The sequence below is a fragment of the Toxorhynchites rutilus genome, chromosome 3 (genome assembly GCF_029784135.1).
Source record: "Toxorhynchites rutilus septentrionalis strain SRP chromosome 3, ASM2978413v1, whole genome shotgun sequence".
Classification (NCBI taxonomy): Eukaryota; Metazoa; Arthropoda; class Insecta; order Diptera; family Culicidae; genus Toxorhynchites; species Toxorhynchites rutilus.
Genome location: NC_073746.1, coordinates 185494294 through 185519179, shown reverse-complemented (window position 1 = coordinate 185519179; position 24886 = coordinate 185494294). Strand labels below are relative to the sequence as shown.

The window sequence follows — 24886 nt, the reverse complement described above, 5'->3', positions numbered from 1 at the left end:
AATACATGTTGTGTTTAAAATAAAAACGAAGGAGTTATTACTACGTACTAACTCGTTCGTTTTTATTTTAATTATAATATTCAAATTATATTTTATATTTTTAGCTCATCCAATTTTTTTTTTAAATAACGGAAATTTGATAATCTTCAGTTGTCGGTATCCTCATCATATGCCTGAAGCTATGTAATTATTTCACATCGAGAAACAACGAGTGAAGTTCAATGTTGTACGTGAAGGGGTTAAGGAAGTTCCATAAACTATAGGCGAAATTCGTGAATTTTAAAAAAGTTTATATAATTTTGATGCTATTCCAAACAAACTTCAAAGAAAAAATTAAGTAAGATTTTTCTTCCATGGAAAGATATAAAAATACGATTAGAACTTTTTTCATTTTTTTATACTTGAGTTACAATATAAAGATAAAAAATCAGATCACTGATATTTTGAAACATTATTCTAATGTTCTGAAATATACGCAATCTGCGTTTCAAGGATTTGTCGCTTGACTATTGATTTCTCCAGCGCGATCTTCTCCATCTCGTGGTTATGTCGTTTTTGTTCACTCAGATGTTCTTTGAGTGTGGCATCCACGGAAAGAATCGCTCGAGCTGATTGGCGCTGATAATGAACCAGATCACTCAAATTCTTGTTTGTGTTTTTTAACAGGGATTTCACATTGGTGTGAAATTTGTTTTGTTGCTCGACTTGCAGCTCTAATAGCCTCGTGGTAGAAGGTCTGGATTTTTTCGGCTGAGAGGGCTGGAAGTGAATGGTATTATTGATACCGTCACACTCGTCGGAAGTACCATAATATATAAAATTTTCCTGGTCTGCAGCTTGAGGTTCACCCGAAGGCGAACCCAACTGTGTTCCATGAGATGAGGTACCCGGGATTCCTTCCACGGTCGCAAGTAACCCAGTTAGTAGAACTGCCTGCTCCTCCAGCTCGGACAAATTGATAATTTTATTGGGTCCTCCACCTGTCGCCCTCTGCTCCCGTTTGTTGTGAGCGAGTTTTCGCTTTAATCCGGACTTATAGTCCGCCCAAACCTACACAGAAAACCAGGGCAAAAATAAGACTATAAACATATGTTTCGGATTCGTTTTAGTATATACCTTTTTCCATCCACTTCCATCGCGAATAGGCGGTCCCAAACTATTGACTTCTGCCGCCAGATCATCCCAGAAGGGTCCGGAATTTCCTCGGGAGAAACCCTTTGCTATGTCCGGCTCTTGCTCCAGAAGCAGCACAATCCGCTCGAACTGATTTTTAGTGGTTGTTTTGTTTTTGTTTTTTTCCCTGTTGAACGTTAAAATTAATTTAAAGAAAAAAATGATTAAAAATTAGCTTACATTTTTGCAGTTCACCGCTCATCCGCTGCGGAAATTATTCACTCCTTCATAAACAAAGTGGGTTTGACGTTTGGTTTGATTCGAATGAAAGATGTTCGAAAACAAAACAGTCCGAACGAAAGGTATTCGAATTTGAAAACACCTCGAACGAAACAGGGAATGGAATTTACCAAGTCGTTCGAAATATTTCGAATCGATTGAAATACAGAATAGACACCATAGTCTCCTTGATTCCGCACGGCGATTGACATGAGATGACTCAAGTCACGGTATTCCTGTAAGCGAATTGCGTGACTATAGATTGTCCGTAGGTGAGATTTGAAGTCGTGTCCTCATATGTTATCGACTCGGGTGTGAAATAGGAGCTGAAAAGTAAGGTGGCTTCCACAACAAAGAGAGGAAATTTTCTATCTCACGTCATTCGCCGCGCGGAGTAAAGGGGAGTATATCGCACCCAGTGCCTTAATAGATGCGTTTTGATTGTGTTCGGATTTTTCGTGCTCAGCCTTCACTCATATATATATATTTTGTATGGAATTGTATTTTTGTTTTAATTTAGAGTTTCTTCCATATTTTCCATCTCTATCACGAATCGTATGAAATGCATGGTCATTGAGGTGCGTAATATTTTTTTATATATTCTTTTTCATTTACGATAATTTAATTCTCAGACGAGATCAGATCTTGATAACAACATTGTTTCGTCAATTGACCCGGTCCATGTCTGTAATTCTCCAACCTCGGACTACACGTCGTCCTGCTCCACCTGGTTCAATAATCTCGATCCCTGGGCTCCCCTTCTTGTCCCCATCGGTATCGATGCGAACACCATTTTTACTGAATCCGCACAATGCACCGCGCACCGTTCATCGTTGCCTCAACTAGTCTAGTCAACTATCGGGGGATCTGAGACACATCATTCATCATTCAGGATCATGATTGCAGGTAGTTTCACAATCCAGCTTGTCACGTTTTTTAGAGAAGGAGCAGATCACCTCGTTCTTTCACTCCTCCGGTAGCTGTTTTATGTCCCAGATCCTGACCATCAACCGGTGCATACATTCTACAAGTTTTCCCGGACCTCCTTTGAAGAGATCCGCTACGAGGCCATCCTTACCAGCTGCTTTGTGTTTCTTCAGTTGATTGATGGTCTCTCTAACTTCACCCCACCCGCTCCACCTTTTGATTACAAACAAGACACATCCTTTCTTGTTCCCGCACATTTCGGCCCACGGCACAAAGCCTTCGTGCGAAGCGTTTAGTTTCTTGAAGAACTTCCGCGATTCTCGAGAACGATGGAGCAGCTCCATCCCCTCACACTCTTTCTATTCCAGGCGGGGTTTTTATCCGTGAACGAGATGTGTTTGCTGTCTTCGCTTTAGTCTGTTTCGTTCCACGTATTATCACGTCGCTTGTTGCAGTATGATTGCACGTACTGCATCCTTCTCGTTCAGAAGCGCTCGGCACTTGTCGTTAAACCATTCGTTCCGTTATCCTCGTTGTTCAAACCCGATAACGGTCTCTACTGTGCTGCTAATTGCTGTTTTTGAGATGTTCCAGCGTTCATCGAGGGGGATACCATCCAGTTCGTTTATCCCCGGTAACGCAGCTTCAAGACGCTGTGAGTATGTTGCAGCAACGTTCGGCTTCTGCAGTCGTTGTAGGTAGTTAGCGGCCTGGAACAATTGGCTCGTGAGATGTCTTCATTCTACGATAAAGTGACCAGATGGTCAGAGGTCTAACGCGGGACACAAAAAACAAAACGTTATGTATATACGTTATGTAAACATAAATCATAGTTTAGCGAGTCTAAACTGATCAGTATTATTTCTTTCTGAGTATCGGCACTCAGTTGTGATTTTTCGGTGGTTTAGATTTTGTTTACGCCCGATAATCACTCGCTCGATCAGAGCATTTACGCCTGGCAAGCACGATTCAAATTCTACACTTTTCTTCAAATTACCGAATGGAATGCTCGAAAATTCCAATTCATTTTTCATCGATTTTAATCTTAATGTATGCATTCAAAAAATGGACTAATTTCGGATGACGATAAAAGATAATTTATGGGAACAAATTTTCCTTAAATCTTACGTTTATTAAGTCTACAACAAAAATGATTCAAGGCTGTTGATTCGCAGCAGCAGTACTGTCATGCAACTTGATGATTTTTCCATACTGCAAGCTCCACCCCACAGCGAAGGAGTTGGACATCCTGAGGCACTTTGTGTTCGCTAGATATAGTCGATCTGGCATTTACAATATCATCTCTTTGCCGCTCCTTAAGTCGGGAGATCGAAGCAACCGGTCAAACGGTGGAGAAGAATCTGGGCAAAATGGACATTTTTATGCGGAAGCGTCAGACGAGACCGGCCGTATCTGAACAGCAGACAATCACTCGGAAGAAGTAGCTAGAGGGGCTGGTGAAAAACTTCTTTCCGGCGAAAGAATTGAAAAACTTTTTTCGTGCTCATAATGAAAGATGAGACGTACTTGATGCTAAAATTCGACGAATGGCAGGGGATCGGGTACTTTACGTTCCCCAGGTAAGCGATGACGTCGAATATATCATCCACATCAAGTTCTTGAAGAAGGTCCTTCTCTGACAGACGAGAAGGGAATGTCCAAGCCGCTCTTCTTTCGAGTCATATGGTGAACTGGGAGATATATAGTACGAAGTACTTGCCGGAGTTGGGAAGGTGATGTGGTCTTTATGCAGAATCTGGGATCAGCCCATTATGCCAAAAGATCACTGGAGGATGGATCGGCTAGAGATAAACATTGTCGCGAAGACCACCAACCTTCCCAACATTCCCCAGCTGCGACCAATAGAAAACTTTTGGGCGAATGGCCAAAATAGAGAGAGAGAGGGCCACCAAAGCTACGAAAAGGTAAAATAACACGCCGATATGACATATGATCGCTGCAAGCATAACAGCAGAGGACATTCTAAATTGGAATTCACGTGGAGTACATGATTTTCTGGTGGAATGGAATTTCTTAGAAATATAAATATATTAATGTTGTGTCTGAAGCTATTTCTAATATCAAAAAAGATATGTGCCGGCCTAGAGTAGCACTTCGGGTCTTGGCCCCTGTCCTTGTCGTAAGAGGCGACTAATCGGGTGACAACGCGAGTAAGGGCGCGGTAAAGCCGAATGGTTCATGTCTCGATGGGTGAAATGGACATAAACGAAGTGGAGAATAACGAATGGTGAACAATGAATGTAAAGAAAAAGGGAAGGATCAACGCTAGTCAGCGTTGAAGACTCGTAGAGGCATGAGCACAGCCGCCCCCTTAAGTAGTCGCCTAGATGTGGTCCCAGGTGGAATGAGGCTTGGTTTTAGTGGGTGAGAGCACCACTCGACGTCTGGGTTAACCCTTCCCAGATAAGGCTGGTAGAGCGTTCCTCACATCCATAAAAAAGCTGGGGATGTTTTGCAGCTAACTTATGTCCGAAAGAGAATGTCAATGAAGAGAAAATTGCACAAGTCACTTACCCCCCTTTCATTTTGAGCCCCTCAATTTGTTTCCGCAAATGAGGAATGAAACCCAAAGCAACCGAGTATTGAAGAACGGGGCCTGCTCTTTTTGTTCCAAGAGACGAATGAACTCTCTGAGTTTAAAGTCTCTTTAATTCAATACCGTTACCGTTTTTGTTCCAAAGAAATTTACATTCAAAAATTTTCCGGACATTTGTGGGTGTTACTCGATTTACTTCCAGGAGTGCGATGGTCGACGAACACAGCTCTCGACTATGAATCTCCGAATCTTCCAGGTTGAGACAATACATGGACAGTTGAGACAATGCATGGCATGCTACTTCAGAAACCTATTTTAAAATTAGACAAGAAGGGAACTGTCAGAGAGGTCGCTCGAACAAGTATATGATTATGAAAGGATGTGATATAGTGAGACAAAAACGGTGTTATCCGAGAATGTAATCGAAAACGTTAATGAACCTTTCGATTATATTCGCGTTCGTAGATCTATCTTTAATTTGTTGCATTTTATTGTTCTACATATAAATTGTTCGTCATATAAAATATACAAGATTTTTGTTACTTTAGGTAATCTATTTCCCGTTGCATTTTCGGTCATGAGATTCAAAATACATATTAATTTAATAATTAACGAACCTTGCCGTTTTAAAGCTAAAATAATATTTCCATTTATCTACACTTTTATCAGCTGCTGTCCAGTTCACGGGACATGCTATTCTATTAGTAGAGGAATCAGTATGACAGCCAACAAAACACATCTACACGTTAATCCGGCAAATTCAAGCGTACCGAGAAGATACGCTTGAATCAGCACATTTTATATACATTACATTGTTTTATGTCTCACAGTCTCTCAAATTCAACATTCTCGAGATCAATAGTCATTTCGCGCTCTTGCTACTACTACTCAGCGTTATTCGGAAATTAACATTTCAGCTATAGAATTGCTTTATTTTCAGTTTTACTTACTACATATTTGTACAAACTTACTTCAGAACAAAACTTTTGACTATGGAAGGTGTTTACCTTTTAAGTAATTGAAAAAAAGTATACTTTTTGTGCACACATTTCAATAAAATTCTACCTGTTTCCAGTTACCACGTGAGCGCAACAGATACAGCAATGGAATAATATGATTGGCCTGGATATCAAGACTTCCGTAGGTCACACAGTTGTTTTTTGAAAATACCAACGGACCAAGGTTTGAACATGAAAACCCACATAAAGATGATATTGTGGGGTATCATCATTGCAGTCACTGCACCCTGTTCAGCCCCAGGGGTTGCAATGGAACTTGCTCATGTGGTACATCAATGAACATAGGTGGAACCTGTTGTTGATTACCCTGTAACGGTTGTTGGACATTTTGAATGTGATATTGCGACAAACCTCTGCGTCTGTGGAAGCCGCGGTTGTATGTCGTATGGTTCCGGGAGACGACTACCAACGACGAGGCTAGCGCAAGTATGGTTTGTGATTTATGTTTACCTGGAAGACGTACGAACACGGTACCAACGGCAGCTATATCGTCCGAAGTTGGTTCCAACGCAACCGGAGCGATATCCTGCTGCATTGCGGGCGAATGCTTACTTCGACCCCGTCGACGATGGCTAGCGGGAGTTTCGGTAGGATTCTCCAGTGAAAGGTTGATTCTACCGAATGGACGCTTAGCCATATGTAACATTTCGACTACATGACGCCTTCTGGCACGCCTCATATCTGCGGCTTGTTTCGCTTTCCAAGCAAGAACACAGATGGCAAGAAACAGAAAGAAACAGGAGAAAAATACCGAAAAAAATACAAATAGGTGGATATGTAGTTGATCTTGTCGGAAGAATATCAGTCCATAACTCGCTGTAGAGCCTGATCGTGCCCGCAGTGCAATATAGAATTTAGTTTGGCTCAATGAGTGCACTGAATGTGGTAATGTCACCACAAGACGGTTTTTCAAACCAAAAACTCGCAACAAGGAATTGCACTGATTCAATGTTACATAAGTGATTAAATCTTTTGCCAGCTTATCTTTTATATAGAAAAACTTCTCAGTGTCCATTCGACACTGAGAATTAGTCATCGCGCTAACAGGTACATCTACGCTATCATCTGAATAGTTACCTTGAATGTAAAGCGGATAGAGATTCAAGCTATCAACCGAATCGACGTCTATTATATCGTGATGCCACGAATAGCGATTATCGAGATAGATATCGTGCTGATCGGAACTCGCATTCGAGTGTACGACGAACGATTCATCGTTCGGGCTCATATAGAAATCTAATTCACCTTGTGTAACGTCTACTATGAACCGGATGTCCACATTCATGTATCGAGGTTGAATAACGAAGAATACTGTGTGTCCAGGTTTCAGTGGCTGCGGCTTGATTTTACATTCATCTGAAAAAAAAGAGGGATAAATATAAGGACGATAAAATATAAGAAGTACCATCTCAGATTGCAGTGAAATGTTGTGGGAGTACACTAGGGTGCCAATGAAAATGGTCATCTGGAATTTCAGAAAGTTACCCCATAAAAATGTTCACCACTTCGAAAAAACACCCTATGCAAAATATCAGCTCAGTTGGACTTAAGGGAGGGTGGCGCAAAGCGGTCAAAGTATGAGTTTTTTGAAAATCGAAAAATCACCCAAGAGGGGAGTAAAGGAAATCGGGGTTTTCGAATTTTTGTTTGATGCCAAATATTTTAAAATTGCATGAAACGTCGAGATCTAGTGTCATCTCGAAAAAAAAATGTTTTGTCAAAAATCGGTACTTTGGGACTTTTTTTTTCGGCATGCGAAACGAAAAGTACGGTTTAGAGTGCCAATAAAAATAGTTATCTCGGTTTTTCATTCGGAACTTGCTACGAAATGTTGATTTGCACGATAATATACCCTATGCAAAATATTAGTTCATTCGAACTTCATTTACTGGTGTCACCAGGGTTGCCACATTTAATTCCGTAAAATTTTCTGAAAAAAATCTGTATAGTTAGCAACAAAATCTGTATAAAAAAATTTGTATCGCAAAATTAAGGGAAAAAATTGAAACAAAGGTTTATTTTAATTTTTAATTTTTTTCTCATTTTTGGGTTGTTGAAGCCGTATCGATACACCAAATAAATCATAAAGGTCCTCATAATCCTCTGATTTGTATGATGTTTGTACATGGTTTTGTTGAATTTTATTTTCAAATTTTACGTCAATTTCATTCTTGAAGCTCCTCCTTGAGTCGATAGATAGTTCTCCACTTCCAAAAGAGAGTCTGACATCCAACGGCTGAGACCAAGTTATATCTGAGTCATTCTATGTTTGCCCTATAAGAGTTGCCTGAATTCGTTATCCAAGCCTTCAACGAATTGAGGAAATTGGTGCATCAGATCATTAAGGTTTGGTAACTTGACGAAACTTTGAGGATCGCTGAAATTATTCGCTTTGAAATCTATTTCACGAGTTCAATATAGAAGTCACGACAAATCGATTTGAAGGTCAGCTTCCTAGCTGCACTACTTCTGCATCGATACCAACGATATCAACATCATCAGGCTTCGTCAAAAAGTCTTTAAAATCGTTCACATCAAGGTTAGCATCAGCGAATAATTACACGTAGCTCTCCAAACATAAGTTAAACAACACGATCAACAATAACATTCATGTCTCACCACAAAGTTCGCAAAATTGAGAATTTTCTGATTGAAAAGTGCAATTGACGTTATTGATGAGCAGTAGAACAAAGTTTAGGAGCAGCATAATCGGTTTAGTCGTAGGATCGTTTAAATGAGTTAATATATGATCGGCGGATTGATTATCGTCATAATTAACTTGGATCGTAAATAACAGTTTAAGCTCTTCAAAACGCTGAAGATTTCGCTTAACAACGGCCTCCAACAAAAGCCATCTCTTTTCGTTGCGTTTAATATTTTTATAAATCAAGGTATTTGTAATAAATTCAATATTTATAATTGAATTTGAAAAAAAATCTGTGAATTCTTTATCTCAGCTGATAATCTGTAATTCTGTATATACAGATTCTGTATCTGAAATTTGTCGAAAAATGTGTAAAATACAGAATATTCTGTATATGTGGCAACCCTGGGTGTCACAAACGTTAAAATTTGAGTTTTTTGAAAAACGAAAAATCACCGAAAATCGAGGTTTAAAAAAATATCAAATTGCCTTTACAGTTATCTAGAATTTTTTTTTTTGTTAAAAAAATGTTTTTTTGGCGCTTGGTCGTTTTTTCGCCTGAAAAATGGTTCCTAATGAAAAATCGAGATAACTATTTTTATTGGCACCCTAAACCATACTTTCCGTTTTGTATTCCGGAAAAGAAACAAAGTCCCAGAGTGCCGATTTTTGACAAAAACAAATTTCGAGATGACACATTTGGCATCAAAAAAAAATTCGAAAACCCCGATTTCCTTTACTCTCCATTTGGTTGATTTTTCGATTTTCAAACACTCAAACTTTCACCGCTTTGCGCCACTCTCCCTTAAGTCCGATTAAGCTGAAATTCGACATAGGGTGTTTTTTCGAGGTGGTGAACATTTTGTATAGGGTAACTTTTTGAAATTTTAGGGTCGATTTTTCACCATACATTCATTGGCACCCTAGTGTACACATTATTCATTTAAACAACCTTGCAAACTTGAAGGCTCCGAAAACAATAAACTACTTTTTGAAAGGGTAAAAATTTTTCCCTCTAAGTTTTTTTTTCAAACTCAAACACTATAAGATCTTCAAAATTTTGGTCTAAGAAGGAAATGCGGAGACAAATTTCTACTGACCTACCAATAATAGCCGTCCGAATCAAGGCCCCTCACGACTCGCAGACCTAGATGGATCTTCGAAGGAGCTGACTGAGCAACCTTTTAAACATCATCCGACTTCTTGCTATCTGGAGACAATCCGACTACCATTGCCACTTTCAACCATTTTGGAAGCGACCGAAGGTCGGAGGACACATCAAAGGGGAGGTTAAGAAGCGGAGAAAGTTTCTGCGGGCGACTAAACTACTACCAGTCGGAGACCCGATGAAGGAAGCTGCCATCAACAGGTGTCGAGCGTAACGCATCAGGGTACGGCGGTTAGTCAGGAAGAAGGAGTTAGGCAGTTGGATTAGTTTTGTGGAGTCTATCGGATCTTTCGCGCAGAGTAAACGCGCTGAATGGGAAATGAAGGCTACACAACCCCATTCTTCCAGTGGACGGTATAACCCTCGGCGATCAGGCAGATACTTCAAACATGCTCGAGGAATATTTCGTTATATTGTCGTCCTAGTTTATTTAATTCTCCGAACAAATTTCCTAAGATTTTATAATTTTTGAGTCATATTATTGTTCTAAAAAAGATAGCAAAAACTCAAAATTACACGAAAATTTATGACTAAAAAATTATAAGACCTCAAAATATTTGATCTGAGAATGAAATGTAGGAATTTGTTTGAATTTCCATTGGAAATATCAAAGAAATTGTTTTTAAAAAATACTGAAAAAAATATTAAAAGGTTTAAATTCTTTTTTTCTCAAAAACTCATAGCTCATACAATAATCAAGAAGTCATTCATACCTGGGAAGATGGGGACTTCCACAGAAAAAGGATTTTTCTTAAAACAACTTTTTCATTTTTTTTTCGATTGAGAATGGTGCATCCGTCCTTTTTGAATGATTTCCTCATCATTCTCTCAAGGTCTTCTAGACGAGTTTATCAAACGACAATTAGCTTCAAGTGCATGGATTTCGGCCACCGAGCTAAGAATTGCACGGAACCGGATAGATCCGGGCACTGTATAAGGTGAGATGAAACGGGGCACTTGGCAAAAGATTGCACCAAACCACCGAGAGGCATACTCTGCTCCACGGAGTCGCAAAATGATCACGCTTCGGGAGGCCCGAGATGCCCGATCTTTGAAAAAGCGATGGCGGTAATGGCCAAATGGAGACAACACGGATAAATCTAAACCACTGTGACACGATACAACAACTGCTATGGCAGGCTGCAGCAGAAACAAAATGGGATGTGGCGATCATAGCAGAGCCGTACCAAGTTCCTTAGGGCAATGGAAATTGGCTGACCGATAAAGCCAACATAGCCGCACTAAAGACGATGGGGAGGTACCCCACACAAGAAGTGATATTCACCAAATGAACGGACTCTTCGAATGCAGTTGTTATGCACCCGAGATGAACGATAGAACAATTTGACAGGATGCTCATTAATTTGACAGAACAGCTCATCGGACTGAACCTCGTTGTTATCGATGGGGATTTCAATGCTTGGGCAGTGGAGTGGGGGAGTGGACTTACCAACGCAAGGGGTTTTAGCTTGCTCGAGGTCCTGGCAAAGCTGAATGTAAAACTGGTAAATGAAGGATCCACCAGCACCTTCCATAGAAACGGTCGGGAATCCATTATAGATGTCACATTTTTCACCCCGACACTGACATCAAACATGAACTGGAGAGTCTGCGATAGCATTACTCATAGTGATAACCAAGCGATTCGCTACACCATCTGCAATCAGACCTCTTCAACAAGATGAGGGATGATAGAAGACGGTCGGAAGTGGAAGACGAAATTGTTCAACAAAAGTCTCTTTCTGGAAGCATTCCAAATGGAGCGATCTGGCACCACCTTAAGTGCAAGCGAATTGACAGACAGTGTTGTCAGAGCAAGTGACATCACCATGCCACGAAAAATAACGCCAAAGAACGAACGACGAACAGTCTATTGGTGGAATGAAACAATAAACTCTCTCCGGACGAGCTATCTCCGAGTCAGGAGAAGAATGCAAAGGACTAGGACAGTAACCGAGAGAGCAGAGTGCAGGATAGCGTTCAGAGAGGTAAGAGCCTTACTTGAGCATGAAATCAGCCGCTGCAGACAGAACTGTTTCAAAGCGTTGTGCCGCTTGTGATGAGACATAAAACGTGTAAAAATCATGATGACACGTATGACGTAAGAAAACGTAGAGAGAGTGTCTACGGACGAGCTGATAGCGACAGCAAAGAAGCTGGAGGTGAACAAAGCACCAGTTCCAAACGGAATTCTCAAAATGACGCTCAAAACCGCAATGCAAGCATACCCCGAAATGTTTAGGGAAACGCTGCAAAAGTGTTTGAATGAAGGAAACTTTCCAGATATCTGGAAGAGGCCGGAATTGGTTCTACTGCCAAAACTAGGGAAGCCACCTCGTGAGCCATCCTCTTATTTGCCTTATTGTCCCATTTGCTTTCGGACACTCTAGGGTAGCTATACTCAAAATGCGGCCCGCGAGCCTCATTCGGGCCACCGGGCTCTTTTGGTTGGCCCGCCTGGTCCGTTACCGTTTTGTATGTGACCAAAATTGTCGATGAAGTAAAAAATCTAACTTTCTTATCTTCATAGATAGATGTAAACATAGTTCGACAATGTTGTAGTTCCAGTTATTTGAGACATCTTTGTAGAAAAAAGTTTGTTTTTCTATCTCTTGAAATAACCGATATAGCGCTTTTTTTCTAAGTTAAATTGGGGTCACCACGAAAAAAATGTTTTTTGCTCTAACTTTTAGATTTCAAATTCTACATACAAACTGTCTTCGAAAGACTTTTAGAACTTACTAATATAAACATTTTGCGATGCAGAACATGTCAATATCTCAACTTCACTCAAAGTTATTGATATTTCTTCCCAAAAAATACGCTCTCTTCAATTGTTTGTCATTCTTTCTGGGGCAATATAAACAAAGTTTATTGACGGCATTTGAAAGAGCATATTTCACTCTACATCATGTGTGATTTTCAACACTATGTTATTTTCTGTGTTTGGGTAAATTAAAATTGAAATCATGAGTTTTTGGGTAAAAAAAAATCAATAACTTTAAGTAGGATTAACATATTCACAAGTTCTGCATCGCAAAATGTTGGTATTGATAAGATCTAAAAGTCGTACGAAGACAGTTTTGATGTAGAATTTTAAATATAAATATGAAAGCAAAAACAACCCGTTTTTCATGGTCACCCTAATGCAACTTAGAAAAAAAGCGCTAAATGGATTATATTAAAAAATAGAAAAAAGCATTGTTCTACAAAGTTGTTCAAAATATCTGGGGCTACAACATTGTCGAACTATGTTTACCTCCATCTATAAGGACAAGAAAGTTAGATTTTTTATTTCATCGAAAATTTTGGTCACCCTATTTTTGAAAACATAAAAATGAGCGCTCTATCATATGTAACAACTTTGTTGAAGACAGTTTTTGTTTAAAGAACAAATATCTCCTACGAAGCTGTTTTTGGCACTTTCTATCTAAGTTGCATTAGGGTAACCATGGAAAAACGATTTTTTTTGCTTTAACTTTTATATTTCAAATTCTACATCAAAACTGTCTTCGTACGACTTTTAGATCTTATCAATACCAACATTTTGTGATGCAAAATTCATCAATATCTTAATCCTACTCCAAGTTATTGATGTTTTTTCACTCGAAAACTCATGATTTCAATTTTAATTTACTCAAACATAAAAAATAACATAGTTTTGAAAATCACATATTATATAGAGTGAAATCTGTTCTTTCAAATTCCGTCAACAAACATTTTTTATGTTTGCCCCAGAAAGAATGACAAACCAATGAAAAGAGAAATATCAATAACTTTGGGTGAAGTTGAGATATTGACAAGTTCTGCATCGCAAAATGTTTGTATTAGTAGGTTCTAATAGTCTTCCGAAGATAGTTTGTATGTAGAATTTGAAATCTAAAAGTTAGAGCAGAAAAACATTTTTTTTCATGGTGACCCTAATGTAACTTAGAAAAAATTCGCTATATCGGTTATTTCAAGAGATAGAAAAAAACTTTATTCTACAAAGATGTCTCAAATAACTGGAACTACAACATTGTCGAACTATATTTACCTCTATCTAGAAGGATAAGAAAGCTAGATTTTTTATTTCTTCGACAATTCTGGTCACCCTATTTTTGATAACATAAGAATGAGCGCTCTATCGTACTTGCCAGAAAATAACTGTCGAGCTCTAAATGCTAATTTCCACTTAAATACATCTCCTGAACCATTGTGCAATGGCGCTCATTTCTTTCATCTCCCTCCTTCATCCCTCGCCCGAAAATCAATAATTTTGCGAAACAGTGAGAAAAAAATTATCGTTTTCGCACACTTCCCATTAAGTAATATCAACCAAACTCTAATCGATTACTCACAAGATATTAAATTTTCATCTGGCGTCGCACTGTAAAATGAAACACGTCGGAAAACACGAGCTAGTGCTCTGAAAGTTAAATTGTCATTTTTCAATTTCCGCAATGGTTTTGTTTGTATTAGTGAAAGCATCGTAATTTTTTCGACACTGATGCCAAACAACATCATCGAAACAGCTAAAAAAACCACTTAATAAAAGTTTATTCCTGAGTCATAGCGTTTCATGTCATGAAAATCAATAGAAGAAAATTGTGTTGATATCAAAACAATTATTATTTTTACGTTTAATGGGTCTATAATGTAAGTTTTAGTAACTTTAACATTGGTTAAGCAAATTGTATTGCAGAGCTCGGAACACTTCCACGGCTGCCTATGCTTTCAAAAATAGTAAACGGAAAAGTATTACATTCAATCAAAATGCCTCGGCCAACGAAGAGAAGGGTTAAAGCTCTCCAACGTGAATATGTAAAAACAATACGATCAACGATGGAAAATATTAAGGAATTATCAACATCGAGTTATTGTGCGGAAGAACTTGTTATTACCAAAAGAGCCCCAATTCGCATGTGTTATAAATTTGCTCGCGTATGATCCGAATTTTAATTCATATGCAAATACACATTCTACATATATTTATATATGCAATTGTTCATCGAAACACATCGTTCATACATTTTACTTTAATATTGAATTGGTATTTTTTTCAAATGTATTCTATGACTCGTGTCAGTGAAGCGCCAAACAGTCTGATAAGTGAATCGATCTATTTACGTGTGCTTTGCTCTTCTCTTACAAACACTATGACTCCATTTTTACACGTGGTTTTACATATAGTACTACAATGGCTTCCTTCCACCTTCACCTTAACGTCAATAAGTATTTTAGCTCTGAACGGATTTGATGCTTTGCATTCCAATAGAATCGCAAATTCTCTAAAAAAATTTCGGTACGTTATGAATTACTGTTTTAATTAAAACTAACGAAAATTCAAAGAAAACACATTTTCCTATCGTGTTCCCGCGAGATACAATATTTAAATAACACTGCCAATCAGGTGAGCGTAAACCGGTCACTCAAAATGCAAATGCAGCATTCGTTCTCCAGACTATGTGGGGTTGAGAAAATATTGAAATATAAGCTCCACAATGAATGTAGTGTATAAACAAGCCATTCGCGATTTCAAATTACAGTATTCACAATTCATCGGTCACCTAGTGACCAGACGGCAGCGAGGTTTTCGAAATAATTTTTCTCAAGGCCAAGTGTTTAGATTACTGTTCCAAATCAATCTTTTTAAAGGCTAGAAGCGAATAAATGACAAATTTTAAAGTCCCTATAATTGAAAACATCATCATAATCATCATCATCATTCAAGTCGTCTTGCTTCAACTATCAGATAGCAGTCTGCATCTTCTGAATATGCAAGAAGCAAGCACAGTGTAAATCAGAATCAAATTAGAAGAGAAATATCAAATAGGACGTACATTATCGGTTTACATACCGTGGAAATTGTAAGAATGGTTGATTTTATGCTTTATCAAATAGATGACGGTAGTGATGGAATAAAAAAATGGTATACTCACTCGTATCAGATTATGATAACTTGAGTAGTCGTGATCTTAATATTATGTTTCTCATATATGTCTTCCTTAGAACCCCCCCTTCACTTTCTCGAATGCACTTGCCCATTCTCCTTTCCCTTTCCTTTACATAAGCAGAACTTAACACCCAATGAGATCAGTTCACTACAGCAGCTACACGAACTTCCCCTCTTGGGAATGGCCATAGAATACTCAATATAACAGTTCGGCTGAAAAGTTCATAAGGTTGACGTCTAGATGGCGCCTCTTGCAAAAATCTACTTGACTATCACAAAGCACCATCTTCCAATGTATACGCGTCAAAATTTGACAGATTGGTTCGTGAGTTACAGCATTGAGGGTGAAGTAACTTTTGTCATTGTGAAAAAAATGGAAAAATCACAAATCAATAAAACCGATGACAAAATTGCATAAATAGGGGGAAGCTGGGGCGATTCATGAAACATAAAATCTTCTAGTGAGAGCAAGATGAGTTTTTTCGTTGCTTTCAATCCGTTGTTTGGCCTATTGCGTGTACGTGTTATCGTGATTGTATGATTGATTGTTAGGGAAAATTGAAAAAAATCGCTGATGGATTTTTTCTTTGAATGAACTATTATGAACATGATCTTACATGGAACCTGTGCTTTGTCCTAACAGGAAATATGAAAAATTGTACATCAAATCATTACATATACTATTGTCGGCCGATAAACATATTTTCACATACAGTTTGCGGCTTTTGAAGAAGAAGCACCCCATCTTTCCCCACTAAATTTCTAAAATATAAATCCCATACGAATCAAAAAATCTCCCATCCAATCCAACGATCTATTGCTGTCTATTGATGTTGGGTTCCAGCTAATATTCTATGTTGTTTTTAATACCGCTGAACGAAAGAGCGAAAGAACGGTTCAAAAGAACTGATTCACTTAGATGAACGGTTAGTGACTGAACCGTTCATCATAGTGAACTGTTTTGCCCATCTCTACTTTGGACACCCGATCTCAGAGCCAGGACCAGGTGTGTGCTTCCAGTTCACGCCCGATCAAACCAATCAAAATTTCAATTCCTATTTTTTTCAGTGTGATTTTGGAAAAAAATCGGAAATTTTTTAACTTATAGTTTCAAGTTAGAATTTTTTGTAAAAATTCAAAAAACTGACCCTTTTCAAAAAGAATTTTAATTTATTCGGGATATTTCAAGTATGCAAAATTGCTTAAATGATAAATGTCTTCACATTCACAATATTTCAGTGCAATTTGAGACGGCGCTGCGTCATAGGATAAGATAGGATAGTCATAAGATAATTTTATTCAGCGCGAATGAGAACTTACCTATCGTTTTGGCATCGAAACACATCCTAGAGTCCACCGTAATGTGCTTGTAACACTGATGTCCGTTGGATGGATGACCCGAGTAGGAATCTTTACACTTAGTACACTGCATCGACCAGCAGCTGTAGGCCAGATTTTTTCCTTTCGCCGAGCAAGTGTTATCGCTTTCGGTATTATTGCCACAGTTGCATTTTTCGCCCGTAACTGGATCACACATATCTCCGTGACCGTGACACTGACAGGGTCGACATGGGTCAGTCGTAATCGTAGCCCCTCGGAAATAGCCTGCGATACAAGTATCACAACGATCCCCGTCAGTGTGATTTCCACAGCGCAAACACACGGCATTGGATTGGGATCCTTCCGTGATTGAGTTTAACAATTCAGTTCGAGTCATATTTCTCACGAGTGGTTCCACATCCTTCGCAATGCACAGATCCGTATGCCCATAACAGTATTCCGAACAAGGAATACATTCACCATTGTTGCGAGGATCTCGCACAAAGAGTGGCATGCATTTTTCGCACTGCATTCCATGGGTATTGTTGTGGCAATGTAGACACTTGTCAAGCTGATCCGGTCCGGCACAATTGGAGTGGCCATTGCATTGACACTGAATGCTGCAATTGGATCCGACGTATCCAAAATCGCATTCACATTTGTCTGGTTCCACACACGTACCACGGACACATCCTTGCTTACACACGGGAACACACACTCCAGCCGAGTCAGCCCGATAACCTTCAGCGCATTGACACTCGTACCCGTGCACCAGATCCACGCAACGCTCGGACTTGACATCACAGTTGTGATGGCTGTTTGCGCATTCGTTCTCGGGGGGGCATTTCACGTAGTTCCAACTGAATCTATCGCTTGGATCTACGAATGTGATATTGTTCTTCACCCTGTAAATTACATCGCACGTTGAGGTAGCTGGAAAATCCACGGGACTGTCGAGAGACCCTTCCGTACAAACGCCGTCACCTTCGGTACTGTTGCGCGAACACCATCCACAATGCGCATGCTGCAGGCAAGTGGCACACTGTGTGAACGATCCACAAGTCTCGGGACATTGTTCAACATCCCCCGGTTCCAACACTAAACCACAAATACTTCCGGCGCAGTACAACGGTTGATAAGTAGGTGAAATGCATTCGCCCAACTGGGTTGACCATCTGCAACTCGAGAAGCCACCCTCCGACGAAGACTGACTCAGGCAGCTGTTACACGTTGTGTAGGAGTGGCAGTACGAGGGGCATGCGTTGGGCTTTTTGTTGGATTCGGTTTCGTTAATATGCTCACATTGGTACTGTTTTCCCGTGAAGGTCCAAGAACAATTAGGGATGAGGTGACAGTTTTCGCAATCTGCAGCAGCGCAGCTGAACACCGGGCAACTTTCCAAGGTTATAGCTGTGGTATTTTGAATCGCACATTTGCCTTCGGAGTCGCATTGCGATTCGTGAAACAGACACTTCCCACGAGCTCCACAATCCGGACACCACCGACAAACGGCACTGGTTTCAATGTGCGAAGGATAGGACGTGAGACAAGTTGTGCATGTATCGAACGAGGAGCAGTTTCGCTTCGATATCCACTCTTCGTCACAGGCGGCCCCGTTATTGAAGGAAAGCGTCCCATTTTGGGTGTCACAAACATCCGAGCTTCCCACCGAGTAACAATGCGAGGTGTATTCTTCCGTTGTTTTTACGGCACAGAAACTGCAACCCATATATTGGCGGCAAACATATTTGGAACTACTCCACAGATCACAAAGGTCGTCAGGCATGTTGATTTTTGTGACACGACTATAGCTGCTACCATCCCAACCGCCAACGGCGTAGAAAGCACCATATTCCGGGTCTTGGGTCATCGCTTGGGCGTACGTTTGACCGAGGGAATTTCCTACCACTTCAGCGTTTCCGCTAAGTCGAATCCATTGGTTACATTTGTACACATACGCAACTATCGTATCGTCCAGAAGGCCAGGGTGAGTTCTGCCGCCTATTATCAGCATGTAGTTGTCGGTGGTTACCGCTGAATGAAGATAGCGTGCCTGCGGGATGTAGTCAGTGGGTTTGTTTACAAACGCGGGAAGTTCAGTCCAACGTAAGCTTTTGAAATCAAACGCGTACAGATTGTTCGAGGCCTTCGTTTTGCCATCTGTGTATGTGAAACCGCCAAACAGATACAGCACTTGTTTCGATGGGTGACAAACTGTGCTGTGTCCGAAAATACTAATCGGTTTGGCTCCAATTGTCGGGGGCTTCGACCAACTGTTTGAGGTTAGGTCAAACATCCATATGTTGTTTTGCATCCCGTAGGCAACCGAAAATCCTCCAATAATCAGCAGAATCTCCTTCTCGCCGTCTTTTATCAAGGTCATCGTGTGACCCGCCAATGGCGGGGGTTTTGAGCCGTTTTGATTCACGATGCTCCATCGTTGGATCTGCAGTCCAAACTGCCAGAAGTCGTCCAGCACGAGATGGGTGGTTTGGTTGCGGGACAGGCCGCCGTAAATGTAGATAGCTTGCTTGGAGAAGATGATTTCTGCCGCGTGGAAGTATCGTCCCAAAGGCATTCGATCCTCGGGGCCAGAGTCGACCGTCACTTGCATCCAGGTGTTGTTTTTAGTATCAAACTGACGAATGTCGTTGAGAGGTCCATGTGATAGCGAGTGACCGCCAAACATCCACAGTGAGCCACGTCGGTCTGCCACTAAGGAATGTCCGAATCGGGGTAACGTTTTTCGTAGATGTTCAAACCCATCTGAGATAAGATATGAATTGAATAATTCGGTGAATATTATGTTCGAGGGCTTGATCAATCGAGAACAATCAGGTCCACCAAAGTCTGCGGCACATATGCAACGACCATAACCAACGTCACACGTTCCTTGTTTTGATTTGGAATTACAGTCGGATGGACAAATTTTCAATGCACACCTTGGACCGGCAAACCCTTTCGGACAGATGCATTTGTCCTCAACACAGATGTAGGGGCGTATACACGTCTTAATTGTGCAGCTCATCACAGTGTATACCGCATTGAAGCCTTGGCCATATCCCCCCTGTTTATAGTGTACTGTCAGGTGTCCTGACCGCGCTTCCGTGATCCAAGGACCTTTATCCTCGCTACAAAATACAGCCAACAGTTGCTTTTGTAGAGTCGCACCCGTCAAATCTGGTAATCCATCGTAAATATACACTGCATTCTGTCCGCAGGTAACATTCATATCGTGTGGTTCTATTTCGAACTGAACAATGGCGTTCTTCAACTCTCCATGCTTAACATAAGGACTTATGATCCACAAGCACTCTCTAACTTCCGTCCCACTCCAGGACGATCGATGCGATTGATACGAGCCAATCCCTTGCGTTCCAACGTTTGTTAGCACACCACGTGCCTCACATTGGTAGTAGCATTGGCCGCCGTTTCGAGGATCCCCGTAAAAATTCCGGTTGCATACCTCGCACTTCAACCCCTCTGTGTTGTCTTGGCAGTAGCATTCGCCGGTCAAAGTATCACACACGCCCAACGCTTCGTTACCATGTCCATTGCAATCGCACGGTTGGCATCCGAGGTCAGAAGTTGCATTGCCAAAGCTTCCCGAGCTGCACCTCTCACAAAACAACCCCTCCGTCCAGTTCATACACTTATCACATTTACCTATCCCCTTCAAACAGGTGGAGTGATTGTTACACTCGCAATTTTGACTGCAATCGATGCCGGTCCAGCCCAGATCACACTGACATTTATATTCAGGTCCTTCAGAACAATAACCGTGGACACATGGCTCGTAGCAGGTTTGGTTGCAATTGCGAACACCGTCTCCGATGAAGCCTTTCTTACAGTGACACGTGTACGAACCGTGCGTATTGGAACATTCCGCTTGCTCGTGGCAATCATGCAGGCTCAGTTCACATTCGTCCACATCGGGGCACTGTGCGTACGACCAGCGAGCGTTCCCGTCGGACATGTTCAAAGCATTCTGACAATCGAAAGCGGACCGGTTGAAATCTCCCTGCATGCATACCCCCTCGATCGGATTATCCGCGTCATAGCACCATCCGCAGCTAAGCGAGCTCAAGCAGTGGGAACAGTTTAGATGACTGGCACAGGATTTGCACTGCTGGGCAGGTTTCAAAGACTGATGATGTTCGTTCCCAGCGGGGTCTTGTGCTGGAGCGATACCACTTGGAACCGTTCGATCGAGCCACTCACGGCACAGCCCGAACTGATACTCACTTGTGTAAACTGAGAAACTGAAACACTGACTGGTCGCCTCGCACCACACACAGCGGCCCCGTTCATTCAAACAGCTGCTGCAATTCGCACGCAAGTAACACGGTATTGGACAATCTTTCATCGTGGTAACGGCTGCCGAAGATCGGCCTTTCCTCGAACAACGTGCCTCCTCGGGCCACCATTCGCATTGGCCGGCTTCTATGCACTGCTCGCAGGAAATATAGTTCGAGCAGTTGGAACATTGTGCCGGTTGAACCGTTAAATAACGCCAGTGATTCTCTCTGCGACACAAAACAGATTCTTTCACCTGCCGTGAAAAACATTCACTGGTCAGATCACACCAACCACACAACGAATCCGACAAGCAATGAAGACAATTCCTGTAATTGCCGCAAGAGCCGTTTGAATAGGGTTCCAAAAATTCGAAAGTGAACGCCTTCGGATCATCCTGCTGGATCGAGCTGTACTGAAGTCCCATTTTGCTAACCTGCTGATGATTGTTCTCAGCATAACCAGGCGTACGGCGTCTCGCCTGGAAATCAACCATGACGCGGAACCGTGGCTCCAAACTGCGCCACTGTGCCATTTCGCAAACGGTTTGGCTGGCTGTGATGTTTGCAGTTACGATTGGTAGCAGAGTTTTGCTGGGGTCGTAGTTGATCACATCCGTTGATGCCATGCGCAGCACCGCTTGCGAGTGACTGGCACAAGCCCGTAGTCGTTCCCCAAGTCCCTCCCAAACAGCTGGTGGCCGTATAAATCCGAGCAATCTTGCCACAACCTGCCCGGTGAAAGGGGGTTCGACTTGGGCGCTTGGGGCCGGAATATTGAAGTCCACCATGGTTGCATTTACAATCATAACCGTATCAGGCATAGACCAATTCACCGGATCCAGATACTTCAAGAATGTCAACCCCGGCCGGGTATCTTTCTGGGTACATTGTTCGGGATCCACTATTTCTGTTCCTTTCGGTCCCCACCAGCCAGGGTTTTGGGAAGGAGTATCCTCACCACAGGCTCCATAATTGTCATCTTTGTGATGGCAACGAGCGTTCTGAACACACCAAGTGCATTTATCCAGTCCCAACTTATTGGCAATCGATTTAATACCACCAGTGGACGAAGATCCATGAATAAGACAGGAGTGGCAATCTCCTAGAGCCGGGCAAACTCCACGACATCTCGTTGTCTGCAGATTCGTTGTACAGTTCGCTCCAATTGTCCTCCCATAGCACACACTGTCAGCCGAACACCAGCCACATTCGGGATCCGAAAGACACTCCGTAACGGAAACATGCTTTGGACATGCGGCTTCCGGTTCGAAAGTATCTTCGTTTTCAACCACAAGAATTGGCGGCAAAGTATAGGCAAGCAAATCTCCATTAACGTTCCCATGGTATCCTCCAACCAAGAACAATGTGTTGCCATTTCTCAGTGCCGCGGAATGGGCAAATACCCCCTGCTGCTTCGGGTACCTCGATTTGGAACTCGTCCCAAGCACATCTTGATTGATCCAGTTGTGACATCCCAAATGGTACAGATACATCTGATTGTCATAGCAAATTTCCTCCTTATTATGACGATGTGAATATCCTCCAAACACTATCAAATAATTTCCATTGATCACAGTCGTATGGAAAGCTCGTTCCCGCGGTATATAAGCGTCTCGCAAAGGCGTCCGCGGATACATGATCTCGGTCCAATGCAGATTGTTCAATTGAAACGAAAACATACGATCGGATAGCTTCGAAAATCTTGCCACACCAGCCACCACACCGCCGTAAACTATCAGCGAGTTCGTATTCTTATGATACGAACATGTGTGTGCAACCATTCGCAGATCCAATGTTTTTCCACCTCTCGGGATCACTTCCTCCCATTGTTCTTCGACGATATTCGCTGACAGTTTAATTCTGAACAACTTCGAAGAAAACTCGCCATTGCCCAACGCACCTCCAAACACATAGACATAATCATCAGCAGCCAGCGTCAGCGTGTGCCTTGTTAGCGGAGGAGGTTTAAATCTGGACAGTTTTGCCCTCTCCGACCACGTGCCGCTGTTGTTACTTATGTTGTACATCCACAAATCGTTCGCCAAACTTCCGCCGGATAGCTTTCCACCAAAAATAACGAAGCCATCCTTAACAGCGCACGCAGCGTGGCCATAGCGCCCGAGGGGCCTCGAATAGTCCCCATACATCGCTCTGAAATGGTTCGTTCGGTTGTCCGTCAACGAGTATATGAAATTATTGAAGAAATTCGGCTCCTTTTTAAGTCCCAGCGATCTGGTGAGTGCGTCAGGAAAGGATAGTCCCTTTCGCGCTTTGCCATTGATTTTGGCAATCGATTGCATTTCTTCACTGTCCAGCTTCGTTCCCCATTCATTTTCCCAAATGCTCTTGTCGAAGCGGTAAATGTTCAGGTTGTCCAACACTTCGTTCAAATTATAACCACCGAACACGTACAATGAATCTGTTGGTCCGTAGTATACGGTGGTATGTGTGGCACGTGGCGCTAGTCCATTTTTCGAGGTAGATAACCAATGCCATTCGTTCGGGACTGGACGGGTGTTGTGTAGACTGCATGCTTGTCCAGAGTAACCCTGCATGGATGAGAATCAAGAGCAGAATCAATTAGATGAAATCATTTTATGCCAATACAACGATTACCAGAAACAAATCTTGAAGAAAACAAGAATAATAACCGCAGAGAAAAAAAAGCGCAATATCACAAAAAATATTATTAAAAGAATGAAAAATATTTTTCATCTGTACTTTTCTTCCGAGAATCTGTACCAAAAATCTGTCCCATCGAAAATATTCCTTAAAGAATTTGCACAAACGCCATGTAATGTAAGGTACCTTGGTTTAGATGGCTGTTTTAGGGAACACATTTCGATGGAAACAAAAGTTTCCTCAACTTGCATGTATTTGCAATGCCAATTTCCCACGCACCTTGGTTTTGATGGCTGTGTTGAGGAAACCGTAAATCGAGTCAATCAAAACGGTGAAAAATAACATTTTATTATTTGTGGTAAATGCGTAGAAATATTTCCTACACATTTGATGCAAACATTTTTCCGGTCTATTGAGAAATGTTCGAGTTATAAGCATTCGTAATCTTTATTTTTTTCCTGCATGTTCTGTGTTTAAGTTTTCATTTTACCCCCAATATATTCCGGTTAGACATAGTGCCACGTCAAAATGTCCAATGTACAGATTCGGATTTGAAGCACTCGAGTGTTACTTCGGACGCCACTTTCCTCCGGCGCTCGAAATGTCCGAAGTAACAAAGCTATCAAAACAACACAAAATTGTACTTTCGGTCATTTAGAGTTTGTGTTTTGTAATTTGGCCTATGTACAAACGTGGCAGAAATTGAATCTCTGCCTTATATGTTTTACCAACTTCACGTGTTATTAATTATTCAAACAAGAAAATCTGTACCTTTCTGTACTTTTGTACAAAAAATATGGAATCTGTACCGTACAGAATCTGTACAAAAAAAACAATAAAATCTATACCTTTCCAGATAAATCTGTACGTGTAGCAACACTGGTCACAGGTCATCCGAGGTCAGCTCGGATTCCGAGAGTTATTGCTATTGTTAGTTATTGTTATTGCTATTGACAAGTCCTGCATCGCAAAATGTTTGTATTAGTAAGCTCTAAAAGTCTTTA

At 41.3% G+C, this 24886-nt stretch overlaps 2 protein-coding genes across 2 annotated transcripts in view; both read right to left on the bottom strand.

Annotated features, from left to right (window-relative positions):
• Positions 1-151: 151 nt before the first annotated feature.
• Positions 152-1489, bottom strand: LOC129778833 (uncharacterized). The gene is made up of 3 exons (XM_055785953.1): positions 1354-1489; positions 1117-1300; positions 152-1050 (listed from the first exon to the last, which is right to left on the bottom strand). Coding segments are annotated over exons 1-3 (780 nt in total). The 5' UTR covers positions 1356-1489; the 3' UTR covers positions 152-456.
• Positions 1490-5344: 3855 nt separating this feature from the next.
• LOC129776154 (multiple epidermal growth factor-like domains protein 8) overlaps positions 5345-24886 on the bottom strand; it is a 37385-nt gene continuing 17843 nt past the window's right edge. Inside the window, exons 4-5 of the mRNA XM_055781609.1 lie at positions 16963-23809; positions 5345-7251 (exon numbers count right to left, since the gene is read on the bottom strand). Coding sequence (XP_055637584.1) covers positions 6113-7251; positions 16963-23809 — 7986 coding nt within the window. The 3' untranslated portion in view covers positions 5345-6112. The remainder of the gene's footprint in view (positions 7252-16962; positions 23810-24886) is intronic.

Bases quoted from the DNA above. Each gene is read 5' to 3' on its own strand.
- LOC129778833 (XM_055785953.1), bottom strand. The intron at 1,051-1,116 runs GTATATACTAAA...TTTTCTGTGTAG, and splicing joins ATGGAAGTGGATGGAAAAAG to GTTTGGGCGGACTATAAGTC.